This window comes from Pseudophryne corroboree, chromosome 12 (genome assembly GCF_028390025.1).
Source record: "Pseudophryne corroboree isolate aPseCor3 chromosome 12, aPseCor3.hap2, whole genome shotgun sequence".
NCBI lineage: Eukaryota > Metazoa > Chordata > Amphibia > Anura > Myobatrachidae > Pseudophryne > Pseudophryne corroboree.
Window position 1 is genome coordinate 73,849,256 of NC_086455.1, and position 18,357 is coordinate 73,867,612.

General features: G+C 45.6%; 1 protein-coding gene across 3 annotated transcripts in view; it reads right to left on the reverse strand.

Annotated features, from left to right (window-relative positions):
• MIDEAS (mitotic deacetylase associated SANT domain protein) overlaps positions 1-18,357 on the reverse strand; it is a 153,830-nt gene that overhangs the window by 20,609 nt on the left and 114,864 nt on the right. For all 3 annotated transcript variants that reach the window (XM_063947648.1, XM_063947647.1, XM_063947649.1), the window contains exons 3-8: positions 15,192-15,461; positions 13,179-13,521; positions 11,295-11,361; positions 8,751-8,878; positions 8,054-8,157; positions 1-76 (exon numbers count right to left, since the gene is read on the reverse strand). In XM_063947648.1, coding sequence (XP_063803718.1) covers positions 1-76; positions 8,054-8,157; positions 8,751-8,878; positions 11,295-11,361; positions 13,179-13,521; positions 15,192-15,461 — 988 coding nt within the window. The remainder of the gene's footprint in view (positions 77-8,053; positions 8,158-8,750; positions 8,879-11,294; positions 11,362-13,178; positions 13,522-15,191; positions 15,462-18,357) is intronic.

An 18,357-nucleotide genomic window follows, 5' to 3' on the forward strand; every position in this document is an offset into this window, starting at 1 on the left:
CAGAGTAATGATAGCTTGCCAAGGGATGGCCTCTGTGCAGTTTCGGTTTCTTCAATAGCAGCTTAGTGAGCGCAGCCTGTTCACAATAAATGAAAGCACAGTTTAATATAATGATGATAGGCTGTCATTTTACGCAATGCAAACAATAATCCTGATCCTCTGACTGGCTGCTGTAATAACAGATGGTACATAAACCACTGGAAAATAGTTGCAGATTATATTATAGCAAATATCATGTGCAGAGTAATTCCCTGCCAAGCAAGCAGCAATTGCCAGCAGTGTCTGGTGGTGAAAGGAAGAAAACCCTACACTCCAAGAACTCTGTAAAAGAAATGTGCCATTATCCTGTCTTTAGGGCGGTCGCGCTTTGTACTCATTATTCTATAATATTACATCGCTATTCCCCACTTGTCACTCTTTACCATAGGAGTGACAAGTGGGCATGACTTACAGTACCACAACAATACATCACATTCATAGACTATATACAGGTTGAGTATCCCATATCCAAAATGCTTGGGACCAGAGGTATTTTGGATATCGGATTTTTCCGTATTTTGGAATAATTGCATACCATAATGAGATATCGTGGATGTGGGACCTAAGTCTAAGCACAGAATGCATTTATGTTTTATATACACCTTATACACACAGCCTGACGGTCATTTTAGCCAATATTTTTTATAACTTTGTGCATTAAACAAAGTGTGTGTACATTCACACAATTCATTTATGTTTCATATACACCTTATACACACAGCCTGAAGGTCATTTAATACAATATTTTTTAATAACTTTGTGTATTAAACAAAGTTTGTGTACATTGAGCCATCAAAAAAATAGAATTATCGGTATTCTCATAGTCCGTAGTGGATGCTGGGGACTCCGAAAGGACCATGGGAATAGCGGCTCCGCAGGAGACTGGGCACAAAGTAAAAGCTTTAGGACTAGCTGGTGTGCACTGGCTCCTCCCCCTATGACCCTCCTCCAAGCCTCAGTTAGGATACTGTGCCCGGACGAGCGTACACAATAAGGAAGGATTTTGAATCCCGGGTAAGACTCATACCAGCCACACCAATCACACCGTACAACTTGTGATCTGAACCCAGTTAACAGCATGATAACAGAAGGAGCCTCTGAAAAGATGGCTCACAACAACAATAACCCGATTTTTGTAACAATAACTATGTACAAGTAATGCAGACAATCCGCACTTGGGATGGGCGCCCAGCATCCACTACGGACTATGAGAAATAGAATTATCGGTAAGTAAATTCTTATTTTCTCTAACGTCCTAGTGGATGCTGGGGACTCCGTCAGGACCATGGGGATTATACCAAAGCTCCCAAACGGGCGGGAGAGTGCGGATGACTCTGCAGCACCGAATGAGAGAACTCCAGGTCCTCCTCAGCCAGGGTATCAAATTTGTAGAATTTAGCAAACGTGTTTGCCCCTGACCAAGTAGCTGCTCGGCAAAGTTGTAAAGCCGAGACCCCTCGGGCAGCCGCCCAAGATGAGCCCACTTTCCGTGTGGAATGGGCTTTTACAGATTTTGGCTGTGGCAGGCCTGCCACAGAATGTGCAAGCTGAATTGTACTACAAATCCAACGAGCAATCGTCTGCTTAGAAGCAGGAGCACCCAGCTTGTTGGGTGCATACAGGATAAACAGCGAGTCAGATTTTCTGACTCCAGCCGTCCTGGAAACATATATTTTCAGGGCCCTGACTACATCCAGCAACTTGGAATCCTCCAAGACCCTAGTAGCCGCAGGCACCACAATAGGTTGGTTTAAGTGAAATGCTGAAACCACCTTAGGGAGAAATTGAGGACGAGTCCTCAATTCTGCCCTGTCCGTATGAAAAATTAGGTAAGGGCTTTTATAGGATAAAGCCGCCAATTCTGATAAACGCCTGGCTGAAGCCAGGGCTAACAGCATTACCACTTTCCAATATTTCAAATCTACCGATTTGAGTGGCTCAAACCAATGGGATTTGAGAAAATCCAAAACTACATTGAGATCCCACGGTGCCACTGGGGGCACAACCGGGGGCTGTATATGTAGTACTCCTTTTACAAAAGTCTGGACTTCAGGAACAGAAGCTAGTTCTTTTTGGAAGAATATCGACAGGGCCGAAATTTGAACCTTAATGGACCCTAATTTGAGGCCCATAGACAGTCCTGTTTGCAGGAAATGCAGGAATCGACCCAGTTGAAATTCCTCCGTAGGGGCCTTCCTGGCCTCGCACCACGCAACATATTTACGCCAAATACGGTGATAATGTTGTACGGTTACATCCTTCCTGGCTTTGATCAGGGTAGGGATGACTTCATCCGGAATGCCTTTTTCCTTCAGGATCCGGCGTTCAACCGCCATGCCGTCAAACGCAGCCGCGGTAAGTCTTGGAACAGACATGGTCCCTGCTGGAGCAGGTCCTGTCTTAGAGGTAGAGGCCACGGGTCTTCCGTGAGCATCTCTTGAATTTCCGGGTACCAAGTCCTTCTTGGCCAATCCGGAGCCACGAGTATAGTCTTTACTCCTCTCCTTCTTATGATTCTCAGTACTTTTGGTATGAGAGGAAGAGGAGGGAACACATACACTGACCGGTACACCCACGGTGTTACCAGAGCGTCCACAGCTATTGCCTGAGGATCCCTTGACCTGGAGCAATATCTGTCCAGTTTTTTGTTGAGGCGAGACGCCATCATGTCCACCTTTGGTTTTTCCCAACGGTTTACAATCATGTGGAAGACTTCTGGGTGAAGTCCCCACTCCCCCGGGTGAAGATCGTGTCTGCTGAGGAAGTCTGCTTCCCAGTTGTCCACTCCCGGAATGAACACTGCTGACAGTGCTATCACATGATTTTCCGCCCAGCGAAGAATCCTTGCCACTTCCGTCATTGCCTTCCTGCTTCTTGTGCCGCCCTGTCTGTTTACGTGGGCGACTGCCGTGATGTTGTCCGACTGGATCAATACAGGCTGACCCTGAAGCAGAGGCCTTGCCTGACTTAGGGCATTGTAAATGGCCCTTAGTTCCAGGATATTTATGTGAAGTGACGTTTCCATGCTTGACCACAAGCCCTGGAAATTTTTTCCCTGTGTGACTGCTCCCCAGCCTCTCAGGCTGGCATCCGTGGTCACCAGGACCCAATCCTGAATGCCGAATCTGCGGCCCTCTAGGAGATGAGCACTCTGTAACCACCACAGGAGAGACACCCTTGTCCTTGGAGACAGGGTTATCCGCTGATGCATTTGAAGATGCGATCCGGACCATTTGTCTAGCAGATCCAACTGAAAAGTTCTTGCGTGGAATCTGCCGAATGGAATCACTTCGTAAGAAGCCACCATCTTTCCCAGGACCCTTGTGCACTGATGCACTGACACCTGGCCTGGTCTTAGGAGTTTCCTGACTAGGTCGGATAACTCCCTGGCTTTCTCTTCCGGGAGAAACACCTTTTTCTGTACTGTGTCCAGAATCATCCCTAGGAACAGCAGACGTGTCGTCGGAATCAGCTGCGATTTTGGAATATTTAGAATCCATCCGTGCTGTCGTAGTACTATTTGAGATAGTGCTACTCCGACCTCTAACTGTTCTCTGGACCGTGCCCTTATCAGGAGATCGTCCAAGTAAGGGATAATTAAGACGCCTTTTCTTCGAAGAAGAATCATCATTTCGGCCATTACCTTGGTAAAGACCCGGGGTGCCGTGGACAATCCAAACGGCAGCGTCTGAAACGGATAGTGACAGTTCTGTACCACAAACCTGAGGTACCCTTGGTGAGAAGGGCAAATTGGGACATGGAGGTAAGCATCCTTGATGTCCAGAGACACCATGTAGTCCCCTTCTTCCAGGTTCGCTATCACTGCTCTGAGTGACTCCATCTTGAACTTGAACCTTTTTATGTAAGTGTTCAAGGCTTTCAGATTTAAAATGGGTCTCACCGAGCCGTCCGGCTTCGGTACCACAAACAGCGTGGAGTAATACCCCTTTCCCTGTTGTAGGAGGGGTACCTTGATTATCACTTGCTGGGAATACAGCTTGTGAATGGCTTCCAATACCGCCTCCCTGTCGGGGGTAGACGTTGGTAAAGCAGACTTCAGGAACCGGCGAGGGGGAGACGTCTCGAATTCCAATTTGTACCCCTGAGATACTACCTGCAGGATCCAGGGGTCCACTTGCGAGTGAGCCCACTGCGCGCTGAAATTCTTGAGACGGGCCCCCACCGTGCCTGAGTCCGCTTGTAAGGCCCCAGCGTCATGCTGAGGACTTGGCAGAAGCGGGGGAAGGCTTCTGTTCGTGGGAAGAAGCTGTCTGTTGCAGTCTTTTTCCCCTTCCTCTGCCCCGGGGCAGATATGAGTGGCCTTTTGCCCGCTTGCCCTTATGGGGACGAAAGGACTGAGCCTGAAAAGACGGTATCTTTTTCTGCTGCGAGGTGACTTGGGGTAAAAAGGTGGATTTCCCAGCCGTTGCCGTGGCCACCAGGTCCGATAGACCGCCCACAAATAACTCTTCCCCTTTATACGGCAATACTTCCATATGCCGTTTGGAATCCGCATCCCCTGACCACTGTCGCGTCCATAATCCTCTTCTGGCAGAAATGGACATCGCACTTACTCTTGATGCCAGAGTGCAAATGTCTCTCTGTGCATCTCGCATATATAGGAATGCATCCTTTAAATGCTCTATAGTCAATAATATATTGTCCCTGTCCAGGGTATCAATATTTTCAGTCAGGGAATCCGACCAAGCCACCCCAGCACTGCACATCCAGGCTGAGGCGATTGCTGGTCGCAGTATAACACCAGTATGTGTGTATATACTTTTAAGGATATTTTCCAGCCTCCTATCTGCTGGCTCCTTAAGGGCGGCCGTTTCTGGAGACGGTAACGCCACTTGTTTTGATAAGCGTGTGAGCGCCTTATCCACCCTAGGGGGTGTTTCCCAACGAGCCCTAACCTCTGGTGGGAAGGGATATAGTGCCAATAATTTTTTAGAAATTAGCAGTTTTTTGTCGGGGGTAACCCACACTTCATTCAATTCATCTGATTCAGGAAAAACTACGGGTAGTTTTTTCACACCCCACATAATACCCCTTTTTGTGGTACTTGCAGTATCAGAGATGTGCAAAACCTCCTTCATTGCCGTGATCATGTAACGTGTGGCCCTACTGGAAAATACGTTTGTTTCTTCACCGTCGACACTGGAGTCAGTGTCTGTGTCTGGGTCCGTGTCGACCCACTGAGGTAACGGGCGTTTAATAGCCCCTGACGGTGTTTGAGACGCCTGGACAGGCACTAACTGAGCTGCCGGCTGTCTCATGTCGTCAACAGTTTTCTGTAACGTGCCGACACTGTCACGTAATTCCTTAATTACGGCCATCCATTCAGGTGTCGACTCCCTAGGGGGTGACATCACCATTATAGGCAATTGCTCCGCCTCCACATCATTTTCCTCCTCATACATGTCGACACACACGTACCGACACCCAGCACACACACAGGGAATGCTCTGATAGAGGACAGGACCCACTTAGCCCCTTGGGGAGACAGAGGGAGAGTTTGCCAGCACACACCAGAGCGCTATATATGTATAGGGACAACCTTACAATAAGTGTCTATGCCTTATAGCTGCTTATATCTGTTATTTTGCCAAATAAGTGCCCCCCTCTCTTTTTTACCCTGTTTCTGTAGTTGCAGGATGCAGGGGAGATTCTGGGAGCCTTCCTACCAGCGGAGCTGTGTGGGAAAAATGGCGCTGTGTGCTGAGGAGATAGGCCCCGCCCCCTTCACGGCGGGTTCTTCTCCCGCTTTTTTCTGGAAAACTGGCAGGGGTTAAATACATCCATATAGCCCAGGAGCTATATGTGATGTATTTTTTGCCAAATAAGGTAAATTCATTGCTTCCCAGGGCGCCCCCCCCCAGCGCCCTGCACCCTCAGTGACCGAAGTGTGAAGTGTGCTGAGAGCAATGGCGCACAGCTGCAGTGCTGTGCGCTACCTTATGAAGACAGGAAAGTCTTCTGCCGCCGATTTATGGACCTCTTCTTGCTTCAGCATCTGTAAGGGGGCCGGCGGCGCGGCTCCGGGACCCATCCATGGCTGGGCCTGTGATCGTCCCTCTGGAGCTAATGTCCAGTAGCCTAAGAAGCCCAATCCACTCTGCACGCAGGTGAGTTCGCTTCTTCTCCCCTTAGTCCCTCGATGCAGTGAGCCTGTTGCCAGCAGGTCTCACTGAAAATAAAAAACCTATTTAAACTTTTACTCTAAGCAGCTCAGGAGAGCCACCTAGATTGCACCCTTCTCGTTCGGGCACAAAATCTTAACTGAGGCTTGGAGGAGGGTCATAGGGGGAGGAGCCAGTGCACACCAGCTAGTCCTAAAGCTTTTACTTTGTGCCCAGTCTCCTGCGGAGCCGCTATTCCCATGGTCCTTTCGGAGTCCCCAGCATCCACTAGGACGTTAGAGAAACAAAGGTTTCACTATCTCACTCTCACTCAGAAAATTCCGTATTTCGGAATATTCCGTATTTCGGAATATTTGGATATGGGATACTCAACCTGTATTGCGTAGTCACCTTTAATGGGGGTTTATATCCTATGACACTTGTTCTTCCCAATTTCTAAGCTGTGGCTCTGAGTAACTAGACATGCCATCTCATATCAGACACAAAGGGGAAGTTCTCTCCTAGATATATATCGCCATGCATCATAGTGACGTGCAGGGATGGAAGACAGACAGTAAATAGATAAGACAGTCCATAGGTTGACAGAATCAAAAGATCAACAGTTAAATGGTCAAAACAAAAAAGGTTGACATGTTTTTTCATAATTTTTCATGAATGTTAGGGTTAGAGTCTTGGGGGAGGGGATGGTTAGCGTTAGGCACTTAACAGAGGGTTAGGGTTAGACTGCGGGAGGGGATGGTTTGGGTTATGCACTTGATGGGTGGTTAGGGTCAGGCTGCGGGAGGGGATGGTATGGGTTAGGCACTTGGCAGAGGGTTAGGCTGCGGGAGGGGATGGTTAGGGTTATGCACTTGATGGGTGGTTAGGGTTAGGCACTTGGCAGAGGGTTAGGCTGCGGGAGGGGATGGTTAGGGTTGGGCACTTAGCGGAGGGTTAGGTTAGGCTGCTGTAGGACACAGGTTAGGCACTTGGGTAAGGGTTAATAAAACACAAAAACATGTGTCGACTATTTGCATGTTGACCTTTTGACCCTGTTGAACATATAACTGTTGACCATCTGGCGTCAACTGACTGTCTATCTAGACACTGCTGATCTTATAATCCACACCCCTGCTGTTATGACAACTTGCATTTTCTGATCTCTGACATAGGCCCTCATTCCGAGTTGATCGCTCGCTAGCTGCTTTTAGCAGCAGTGCAAACGCTAAGCCGCCGCCCTCTGGGAGTGTATCTTAGCTTAGCAGAAGTGCGAACGAAAGGATCGCAGCATTGCTACAAAAAAAGATTGTGCAGTTTCAGAGTAGCTCAATACTTACTCCTAGCTAGCGATCACTTCAGTCTGTTTAGTTCCTGTTTTGACGTCACAAACACGCCCTGCGTTCGGCCAGCCACTCCCCCATTTCCCCAGCCACTCCTGCGTTTTTATCGGGCACGCCTGCGTTTTTACACACACTCCCCGAAAACAGACAGTTTCCGCCCAGAAACACCCACTTCCTGTCAATCACTGTACGAACAGCAGTGCGACTGAAAAGCGTCGCTAGACCTTGTGTGAAACTGCATCGGCTTTTGTGAAAGTACGACGCGCGTGCGCACTGTGCGCCATACGCAGAAGTGCCAATTTTTAGCCTGATCGCTGCGCTGCGAACAACGGCAGCTAGCGATCAACTCGGAATGACCCCCATAGTAAGCCTAGGGTTCTAGCATGTGTCTCTATGCTCTGATATTGCCCGAGAGCTCTACTCTACACAACCCAGTCTGTTACACAATAGATAAGATAAGAAGTAGGGATAAACAAAGTTGTATAAACAAAGAGTAAAGTTACAAAAGGAAAAACCAGACAAGAAAGGATAGGATAATGTGACCAGACTTGCCAAAATGTTTCCCTTGGACTCGTGAAGGTAATGAAGCGCCAGCTCTTGATTGGTGCCTCCGCCTGGCATGATGCTGGAACACGCTGCCGTCAACAACTCCACCACTGTCAACCAGAAACAAGGAGTTAGAGACACTGTCACCAGGCTAGAAACTTACTGGCGCTTTAACAACACTCTCTACGCAATCAAAATCTATAGGTGGCACAGCGGGAACATGCAAATTTGTATTGTCCCCACACATCCAAGCCTAGTCACAATGATGTGTGGGTCCTACGTAATGTTATGGAATTGTATACAGGTCGCCTAGTCTTATGATATTGTTGTTTGGATTTAGTGTAAATATACCCTGGGCACTATAGAGGAGGCATCTCCGCACAATACCCGCAGTACTAAGAGGTAACAATCTAATGCTTCATATCATGTAGATTTAGAGATTCAAAGAACCACTACACCTATAGTACAAGCTGGCCATAGGTTAATCATACCTTGCCAACACTGGATATGTGCTTATGCTGATTATAGGCTATTGTTATCACAGAGGTCTATTTTATGTCTCCATGCAGGAGCACACACTCCCTCCCCTTCTGCCAGGCTCCTGTGACTTTCTCACTCATGTGTGTGACTTGTGTGTGACTCTTACATAAGGCAGTCGATTTTAGATTAGTGATCTTCTATAGAGCAAGTGCTGCCTGCTCACCTTGGTTGTTCTCCAAATCCTCCCAGGGAAACCAGACCAAGTCAGCTTTAGGTTTATCAGCGAATGCCAAACCCCTGTCCCTGAAATCAGGAATCTCCGCTTGGAAACGTGGCCCTATGTTAATGCGTCTGTAGGTAGAATGAATATTATAAGGCTCAATTGGACACCAAGCACACAAAAAAAAACATACACAAAGAATTTATCCTATAACCACATCTCTGCTCAGAGAAGAAAGATTCCATAAATACAATACATTCTTCTGAGCACACTGTACTATACAATGTCCCGTATTCTGCATAAGTGTAATCTGCAGCATGACCTCAGTGTCTGAATGCTGTGCTCTTATCCAGTGTCACACGTAATCCGTACGGGAAAGTCTGTATGATGTGTAGGGGCATTAATCTTTCATCAGCAACAGCTTTATCCATTCCTGAAATCAGTCTTTAGCAAACCGTGACCCTACATCTGCTGCTGAATTACAATCCCAGCAGGACCTGCTGGTTACATCAAAGAGGAACTATACCCTATTGTTGTAAGACTATCCATGTAAGCATGCTGTATAGGAGAATACATCTTGTATAGAGAACTTAGGGCTCTATTTACTTTACTTAAGGTGGCCACACACTTGTCCGATATGGCCTCTTTTCACCAAGTCCAATGGATTGGGCCGAGAAATCGGGTGAAAAGTGACCAAATCGGATGTGTTTGACAGCCGATCAGATGCGTGGTCCCGTGCGCATTGGAGTCAGAGATCGGACGTCCTGCACGTACGACCACCAAATCAGGGCTGGCTCCAGCAGCGGGAAACGGGATCGCATGCAATATGTCACATGCAAGATATCACATGCAATCCAGGCTGCGGCTGCCTTAAGTCTTGGACGTAGATAAAGTGGACAGAGATAAGTACCAACCAATCAGCTCATAACTGCCATGGTACAGGCTGCGTTTGAAAAATGACAGGAGCTGGTTGGCTGTGACGTTATCTCCATCCACAGCTTAGTAAATAGACTCCTTCATTTCTGTGCATATTAGCAGCTATTACAAGTGGGAGATGAGTGCAGCAGTGGATTCGTTTCTTAGGCATGGCAGTTATATGCTGTTCCGCACTTGCCAGAACTGAATAATAGTAAGCAGACATTTCTAGGAACTCTTTACTGCAGGGCAAGGGAATCTCAGCAGGCTGTGCAGAGCACACTATCAGCAGACCTCAGTGTAGAACATTGCGATACCTTAATATGACGTATCTGCATGTTTTATATTAGTTGAATGTAGAAAACTGAAAACAAAATAGTGGATGTTGCATGTGCAAATGTTGGGGCACCCTTCCAGTTAAGGCCCTGAACCCAGATTCACTTGTTAGGTCTTATAGGGTCCATATATAAGCTATCAATTGGGGCAATAATTTTGGAGATGATTGATCCAAAAAGACTCTGATTAAAAAAAGTGATCGGATCGGTAAATCTGGCTGCCCAACATGTTGGATTTCACGGACCAATCGGGGCTGTAGATTGCCAATGCATGGTAACAATCAGTCAACTTGCTAGTACGTTACTAGTATTTTAAAAATAAAAGGGGCACTTTCATGATTCACAGATCTGATCTTTGGATAAAACTGATCTGTGAATCACTGTAAAATATCAGCAATACGGGCGCACATTGGTGGACTGGAGAATCGTTACATCACAAAAACACAGAATTTGTGAATCATTTTTTTTTTTTTTTTGAAACCCATCATGTTTGGCTTCTCCCCCTAGTTGGACTGTTTTCCAGCATGTGGGAGCACACGACCAGTTTCACACAAAAACTATCTGCATGGAGGAGCTGTCAAGAGGAAATACTTTCCTACAATATCATCACTAAAGTCAACATCTGAAGTATGTACACCAACAGACAATACTGAACATAGCTCTGTGGACTATTGAAACAATACATTTCACTTTCTGGAGCAGCCACAGAACCACTGCGAATGGTAATGCATGGGACCAATGGCACTGGGAATATCATCCCGATGAACCTCAATGTTCCAGAGTCAGAGGAGATATTAGCAGATAAAAGCTTGGATATTTCTGCAGGACAAGGATTCCAAACTACACTAATATCAAGCGTGGCATTCGTACAGAAAGGTAAGTTGCAGGTTTGGGAAATGATCATAGCCGCCCAAAATGCAGCACATGCAACACCTGAGACTATTGTGCAGTTAGCAGAATGGGAATAACTCTTGAATCAAGAATAGAGACTCCTAATTGGCTATAAGACACGTTTGTAATTTCCAAGTACTGACTGACTAGGTGTCTGAACTAGCACATGACAAATTAGGACATATTAATATTTGAACTGGACAAAAGATGTTTTAATTCTCTTTTCCGTCTAAAAACATGCAATTTGACTATGGGTGCACAAACATATCACCCATGTTTATGGAATCTAGAGCAGAGTGCAAAAGAATCCTTCTTAATGCTTAATTACTCCTAGATCAGTGGTAGCATGCCCTGGCAATGAGACAGCATCTTTTTAATAGGATCCAGAGGAAGACTACAGACTTACGGTTCAATGCTAACTGGCGTTACTTCTCCCATTACAGTGAGCAAAGGTGGCATGTCCTCTCCACTGTCTGCAAACAAAACAGAGTTATCACAGGTGTACAATACATGTTCCAGATCCATACTGCTCATCGTGCACAACTTATCAATGATCATTATATTTAATGCCTAAACAAAGAGTACATTCCATTTATTACAATCTGGTACAGATATAAGAAACGGAGCTGTTACTGGACAAAAAAACAAACAAAGGTTTTAGCCATTGTTTAAGCAGGAATTTGGTTTTAATTCTATTTCCGGTATGATATTTTTACTCCTTTTTATGTTTCCTTTATTCCTTCTTATAAACAGTCGGCTTGATGCAGAGGTGACCATAATTCCCGTCGCAGCTGCGTCTTTATTCGCACTGGCCATGCGACAATATACAAATGTCACGGCAGTGGTGTACGGAGACATCCACAATCAGCATCTACGTTCTGCGTCTTGTGTATGAAGATGCAACATCAGTTGCACAATGGACCACTAACCATTCTGGTTTCTCAGAATGGTGGCCTGAACTGAGACATCGGGACCAGTGACTCTGCATCGGTAGGCACAGTCACTGACACATACGCCCGAAAACGGTCGCGACATCTGCAGGATTTCTTTTTGTTGCCACTCCATTACCTCCTCCAAATGCCCGCTGTCTATCACTCTATGTCTTAATCCTATCTGTGACCGCCATCACACAATAATCACCACGTAGTGTGACTCAGACGCTTGCGCAGTGCGAAAACCATTGGCCAGCTGCGTCTGAATCGGCGCTGCGTGCACCCCTGCACCAAGTCCAGTGTTACTGGTGCTAGTACCACTGCTAAAGGACAAAATAGTAGTAATGTAACATTCACTATACATGACATTTGTATCTTAGTGATAAGCCCCTTATGATACCAGACTTGCAGTCCTCTAGTGGCCAGCATGATAGATAAGCCACAGGGCTCAATAACCGACAATAAATAATACATCTTCCTGGTATTATCAGTGAATTGTATTTGTTCTTGTAGGGCAACAAATATCAGTGGCAATTATTCAGTAACAAACACAGAATCAGCACGGCTGCAAAGAAACCAGTCCATACAAAGCGCAGTGCACTGCATCAGACAGTACGGATGATCCACAGACATCAGACAGTGTCCTGACACCAGGACATTAAGGTGCCATGTGAAGGATTTTTGCAGCTTATTTAGACTCTCAAGACCTCCCTCTCCTCCAGCGTTCAGGTTTGGAGACGTTTTCTAGTAACAGAATAACGTCAGGAAAATGCTGATGGTTTGTTAATATTTTAGTAAAATGGTCTGTTTAGTTGTAGCTGGCAGCTACATGAAAGAACTGCTTTAAGAAAACCACACTGGCCCCCTATTTTATGAGAATGGTGGAACTATGCAGTCAGTCAATTCATACTCCTTGGAAAACCACGGCACGGCTATGAATGAATGCATGCCAGAAGAGGAGAGAGATCATTCTGGTCACAAGGGTAACAAACACCATCTTTTGGAACAGAGGTAAGCACTGCAGCTGCTGTGGAACTACACTTCCCACACACCATGCCAGTTTTGCTGGTAGGGCATGATAAAACTGCAGCAAGGCATGCTCGGATGTGTAGTTCTACAGCAGCAGCTCCTGTTTCAGAGCACTGTACTCATGCCTCAGACTGGAGGAACATGAATGAGTATAGGCCAATTTGGAATAATCTCATAGGTGACTATTACGCCCAAGCTAGATGCACGTGTGGTAATCTACATTGAACATGAGACATTTGTGTAAATATGGCATCATCACCAGGGAAGCACAGCCTGGCACAATGATTGACCATCTCAACAGATTATCTTGTGAAATAAGAAACACTTACTGGATCTCAGCAGGGTTCTTGTGCTGCTCTTTGCGGTGATCGATGGGGGCATTGAATGTGTGCTGGCAGACAAGATGGCGTTGAAGTAAAGTCCAGACCCTTCACGCACTGGGCTGAGGATAGGAGGTGGTGTGTAGGGAGGCAACTCAAAGTTTCTGTCATTGAGGTGCTCAGGAACCCGTACAGGTGAGCGCAGGTGGCTCTGGTAAGGAGTTATATTGGAATATACTGGAACTACAAATGTGCCAGGTTTGGGAGGGATGAACAGTGGTTTAGGTCTTGGTCGTTGCTTAGGCTTCCGGGACAGAGTTTCCCCTTCTGACGATGGAGGGGTCTCACCGAGCTGCAGAGGTGTGAAGATAACAGTTACCAATACATAAGAGATGATGGGCAGTAAATGAAAAATCTTGCTAAAAGTCCAGAGGGTCTATGTACTCCCCATGCTGTAGCTACAGGCTTAACTACAATGTAACGTTCCTACCACCTGTACATGGCTCATACTGTTTTATCCAAGCTGTATCACAGTTTAACTTGCAGCTACTAACTGCTGGCTTCTGCACCACATCTCCAGAGCACAGACTAAAGGGCTAAGACCACTGGACCTTGGCAGAGTTGGGGAGTATAAAGGGGAAAGTACCATTATTTCACTATGTACTGCTGACTTGCAACAAATCACCTTTTTTCCCTTTCACTTAAGGAGACTGACAAAAATGCTTGTTGGCTGTGGGGGTGTTTTTTTGTGGGGGGGGGGGGGGGATTTTATTCAGAAGAGCTCCACAAACAGCTGTATGTACTAATTATTTTCCCAGGTTGCTCCTGGTCAAAACTGGAGAGAATGCTTTTGATTACTTCTCCTTCTCAATCCCACTCCACACCACTGAGTGGCGAATACAGGTGGATAGCTGTTTCTACGGGGAATTCAAAAAGTCCCAACGCAGTGACTGTGTGCTAAGCAAATCTCCCCACACAAAATGTGTGTGCTAAGTAATGTGACAACATAATTGTTTTTAAACACTTTATTTACAGGAAATACGGCCTGGCTGCAGGGCCTCTGGCGGCTCCGTGATTTCCCACTGTCCGCCTCTAGCCTCCCGTGGCTGTACAGAAGATCTGCAGCCAGAGATAGCACTCACTCGGAGGGACTTTTTAAACTCCCTGTGTAATACAGATGTGGCAGAGTCCCAGAAAAGCGGCTACACAGAGAAAGCCCATGGTTACGGGTAGATCAGTGGATCTCAACTCTAACCCTCAAGTAACCCCCAACAGGTCATGTTTTCTGGATTTCTTTCATCATGCATAGGTGAGGTAATCGATTTTGGTGGGTCAGCAATTCATACCTCCCAACTGTCCTGATTTTTGCAGGACACTTGGGGGGGGAGGGGGGGGGCAGTTGTGGGGCTCTCTATCATTTACAGCTCAACATCTATTTATGGCAGTCAGAGGGACTAGGGGCATACCAGCAGCTCACAGGGAGGCGTGGCTCGCGAGCACTGCATTCTGCAAGGTTTCGCCCCTTTACTGAGGCCATGCGGGAGTCCCGATTGCCTTGTGAAGAAAGTTGGGAGGTATGGTAATTATACTATCTGTCTCCACTGACCGAAAACATGATCTCTGTTTGGGGGACTTGAGGAATGGAGTTGAGATTTACTAGGCCAAAGTAATTGCCAGGTTAGTAAGAGGTAGATGATAATGGCGCTTTAAAATAAACACAAAGCGCTCAATCCAATTAGCTGTGTAGGGGGTGAGTTGCCGTTGGAACACCACTGCTACTCGCCCCCCTCACGGCTCGATCTCAGCCCGGACTCGCAGGTTTTTGTATGCAGCCCCATAGGCAAGCCCATCTAAGGGGCTGCATCTAAAAACTGTAAGTCCATTTGTACCGTAAGTGGGCCATACAGCCGCACTTACTCGCACTGCGAGTGAGCTCAAAGCTAACTGGACTGACCCCTTAAGTAGACCAGACGTCCACTTATTTAGTTGATAGAACCCTACAGAGAGGTGTAATGGGCTCACCTGAAGTGAAGGTGCTGGCATATCTGTCTGGCCGGCTCGGTGCCGTGTCACTATTACAGACTGCATAGATGGCAAGGGCTCCCTTTCAGACACTACTGTCCTTTGGATCCTTTCTTCATCACGCCCAGTATCCAATTTAACCGGTACAGATACCGGCATAACCAAAGGCTTCATGTCTCCTTCTGTTCTGGTCTTCTTAGCAGAGGGAGGAACCACAAAATCCACTTTGTCTTTTGTGGTCTCGTTCTTGCCCTTTAATGCATCACTATCCTGCAACACCAAAAACAGTCAATCAGATTGCCCTTATCGATATAACTCCTGGCCTAACCAATTCTAAGAAAAATCAACAAGATTAACACAAGTACTAGCAATTCCCGTAATGTCAGCTACTAAGTCTGTAGAATGGGGAAAGTAGAGAAATACTGCTCCCGACTTTGGATCCCAACTGTCCCTCTTGTGTATCTAATGGATACATATGCCCATAAGATCCTCTACCACTGGCTCCAAATATTCTCTACACTTATATCATATATATAGAACCTCCCATCACATATTTGAACAGTTGGTGGTATACTATCATCAGCTAAAATATATATCTAATTAGAAGCTACACCGCAAACAGTATTATCTACGAATGTGTGTACACACACACACTTATAAAAGATTTTACAGCAAATATACATTAAAAAAAAAAAATCACGGTTGGCTGGTTTAAACCGCATTGGTTTAAACCAAATGTTGTTTTTTTTTTTAATATGCTGTGACTACAGGCACAACACCGTGACTTCTTAAAAAATAGCCTATTGTAAGGGAATCCCTGTTTTTATTCCACATTCTTGTTGCTTGTGGTCTTCATCTAAGTAAGCTGAACCAATGCAGTAAATCACATACACAACAAAGATATAGGGTGGTGAATCAGATAAGAGAGGTACTAAATCTGCCTAGCATCAAGCTTCTCCCCCAACTTCTGACTGCTCCATCATTTTCAGCTAGTGTAGAAAGAATTTTTCTTCTTTTGGTTTAGTTCATTTGAAGCTTTGAAACAGACTGGGAACTGAAAAGGCATCTAAACTAGTGTTTTTATTCAAAAATGTTTAATGCCAGTGACATATACAGTGCTAATACTTAACTCCTTTTTTTGTGTTTCAGCGTTTCTCTGAAAAGCACTTTTGCATGTTTTAATTATATTTAGACTAAAATTGGTTTTATCGAAAGATTTCAAATAAATCATATCAAAGCCTAATTACTTTGGACTGTTAATGTTAGAAAGCATTAAAACTTGGTTGATTAAGGTTTCTAATACATAGCAATGTTTCACAGTATTATAACAAACCAGATTACATTTTTATTTTTTTTAAACGTTAATGCAAAAAAAAAAAAAAAATTTGGTTTAAAAAAAAATTTTTGTTTTTTTGTTTTTTTTTAATCAGTTTTTTTTCCAACCCTGAAAAAAATAGATCAGACTTTGGAAGCTGTTGTAGTACCTCTGATTGGCAGGATATGCTGGGACTTTTAGTTCTACTACAACTATCCAACCAGGTTGCTCATCTCCTAAATGAAACACTTATAAATAAAGCAAGGCAATCAGTTCTATTCAATGGCAGCAACACAACTGTAACAGAGATCTGCACAGGTATGTTCCGCAGCACAGCAAGCTTTTAATTTGACTATAAATGGATAAAACAGCTAACTAATCATCTTGCACAGAAAACATAATTTGATGTGAAAGTGTTTCCTTGCAGGCTGCAAGGATGCCAGTAGGAGATTATTACATTATTATGGGCAGGGGCCAGAAAATGTGAGACTGCATCCTCTCACGTGTTCCCTTCTGCCCTGGCCATTCACTTTGCCTTTATTTATAGCAACCCAGAGATTCATTTTCCCTCTCACATAAGACAGAAGGCAATGCAACGCTCCGCTCTAACTGACTTCACAGGGAAGAAGTGGAACTCATTTTAGCACTGTGCTGCTAGTTTGTGGTCACACTGGGGCAGATGTATTAAGCCTGGAGAAGTGATAAAGCGATGATAAGTGGAAGGTGATAACGCACCAGCCAATCAGCTCGTAGCGGTCAATTTACATATTGAGGCTGATTGGCTAGTGCGTTATCACCTTCCACTTTTCGTTTTATCACTTCTCCAGGCTTAATACATCTGCCCCAGTTTCCCGTAAGCGGGGTACACACGGAGAGATCTGTGCTTAAAATCAAAGCAATCTGACTAGATCTCTCCGTGTGTATGCCCCACAGCGATAGTGATGCACGGCCCTGCGCGTCGCTATCGCCGGTGCTAGATTGGCCTGCATGCTGAGCGATCTGTGACAGATATCATTAACACCAGAAACACAGGCTTCCATGGGTGTGGAGCAAAATGTCGGCATGTGTAACGCCAACATTCCGAACATGAGAATTGCTGCCTAGTGTTTTTAGTGCACTTAAGCCCTAACACTAAGATGAGTTGTTGGCATCGTGCCTGTCGGCATTCCGAATCTCAACATTTTGACTACACACCACTGCCATGTTACCTCAGAGTAGTCCTTCCTGTACCCTAAGATAGGGATTCAGAATATTTCCATATGTTATAACACAGTGAAATTATGTATGGTGTAGTACTAGAAATGAAAGCAGATATCTTTTTGGTTGCCGTCCCTTAAAGTAGGATGCATGTGCTGTAAAATTTTAATAATGTAAGTCACCATCACTTGCAATACAATTACGGGAACTGCATCTATACAAACCACCAAATCCCCTTTCATACATTCATTGTTTTGATACATTATTGTGCCTGACAAAATATTTTCACACACAAAAAAAGAAACCTATATGAGATCATTTAGTAGGGTGTAGTACGGTATGCCGGTGCTCGGGCTCCCGGCGACCAGCATACCGGCGTCGGGAGCCCGACCGCCGGCTTACCGACAGCGTGGCGAGCGCAAAGAAGCCCCTTGCGGGCTCGCTGTGCTCGCAACGCTGCGGGCACGGTGGCGCGCTACGCACACCGCACTATTTTATTCTCCCTCCAGGGGGGTCGTGGACCCCCACGAGGGAGAATAGCTGTCGGTGTGCCGAATGTCAGGATTCTGGCGCCGGTATACTGTGCGTCGGGATCCCGACATTCGGCATACTGAAGACCACCCATTTAGTAGTGTCGCTGACTATAATCTGTTA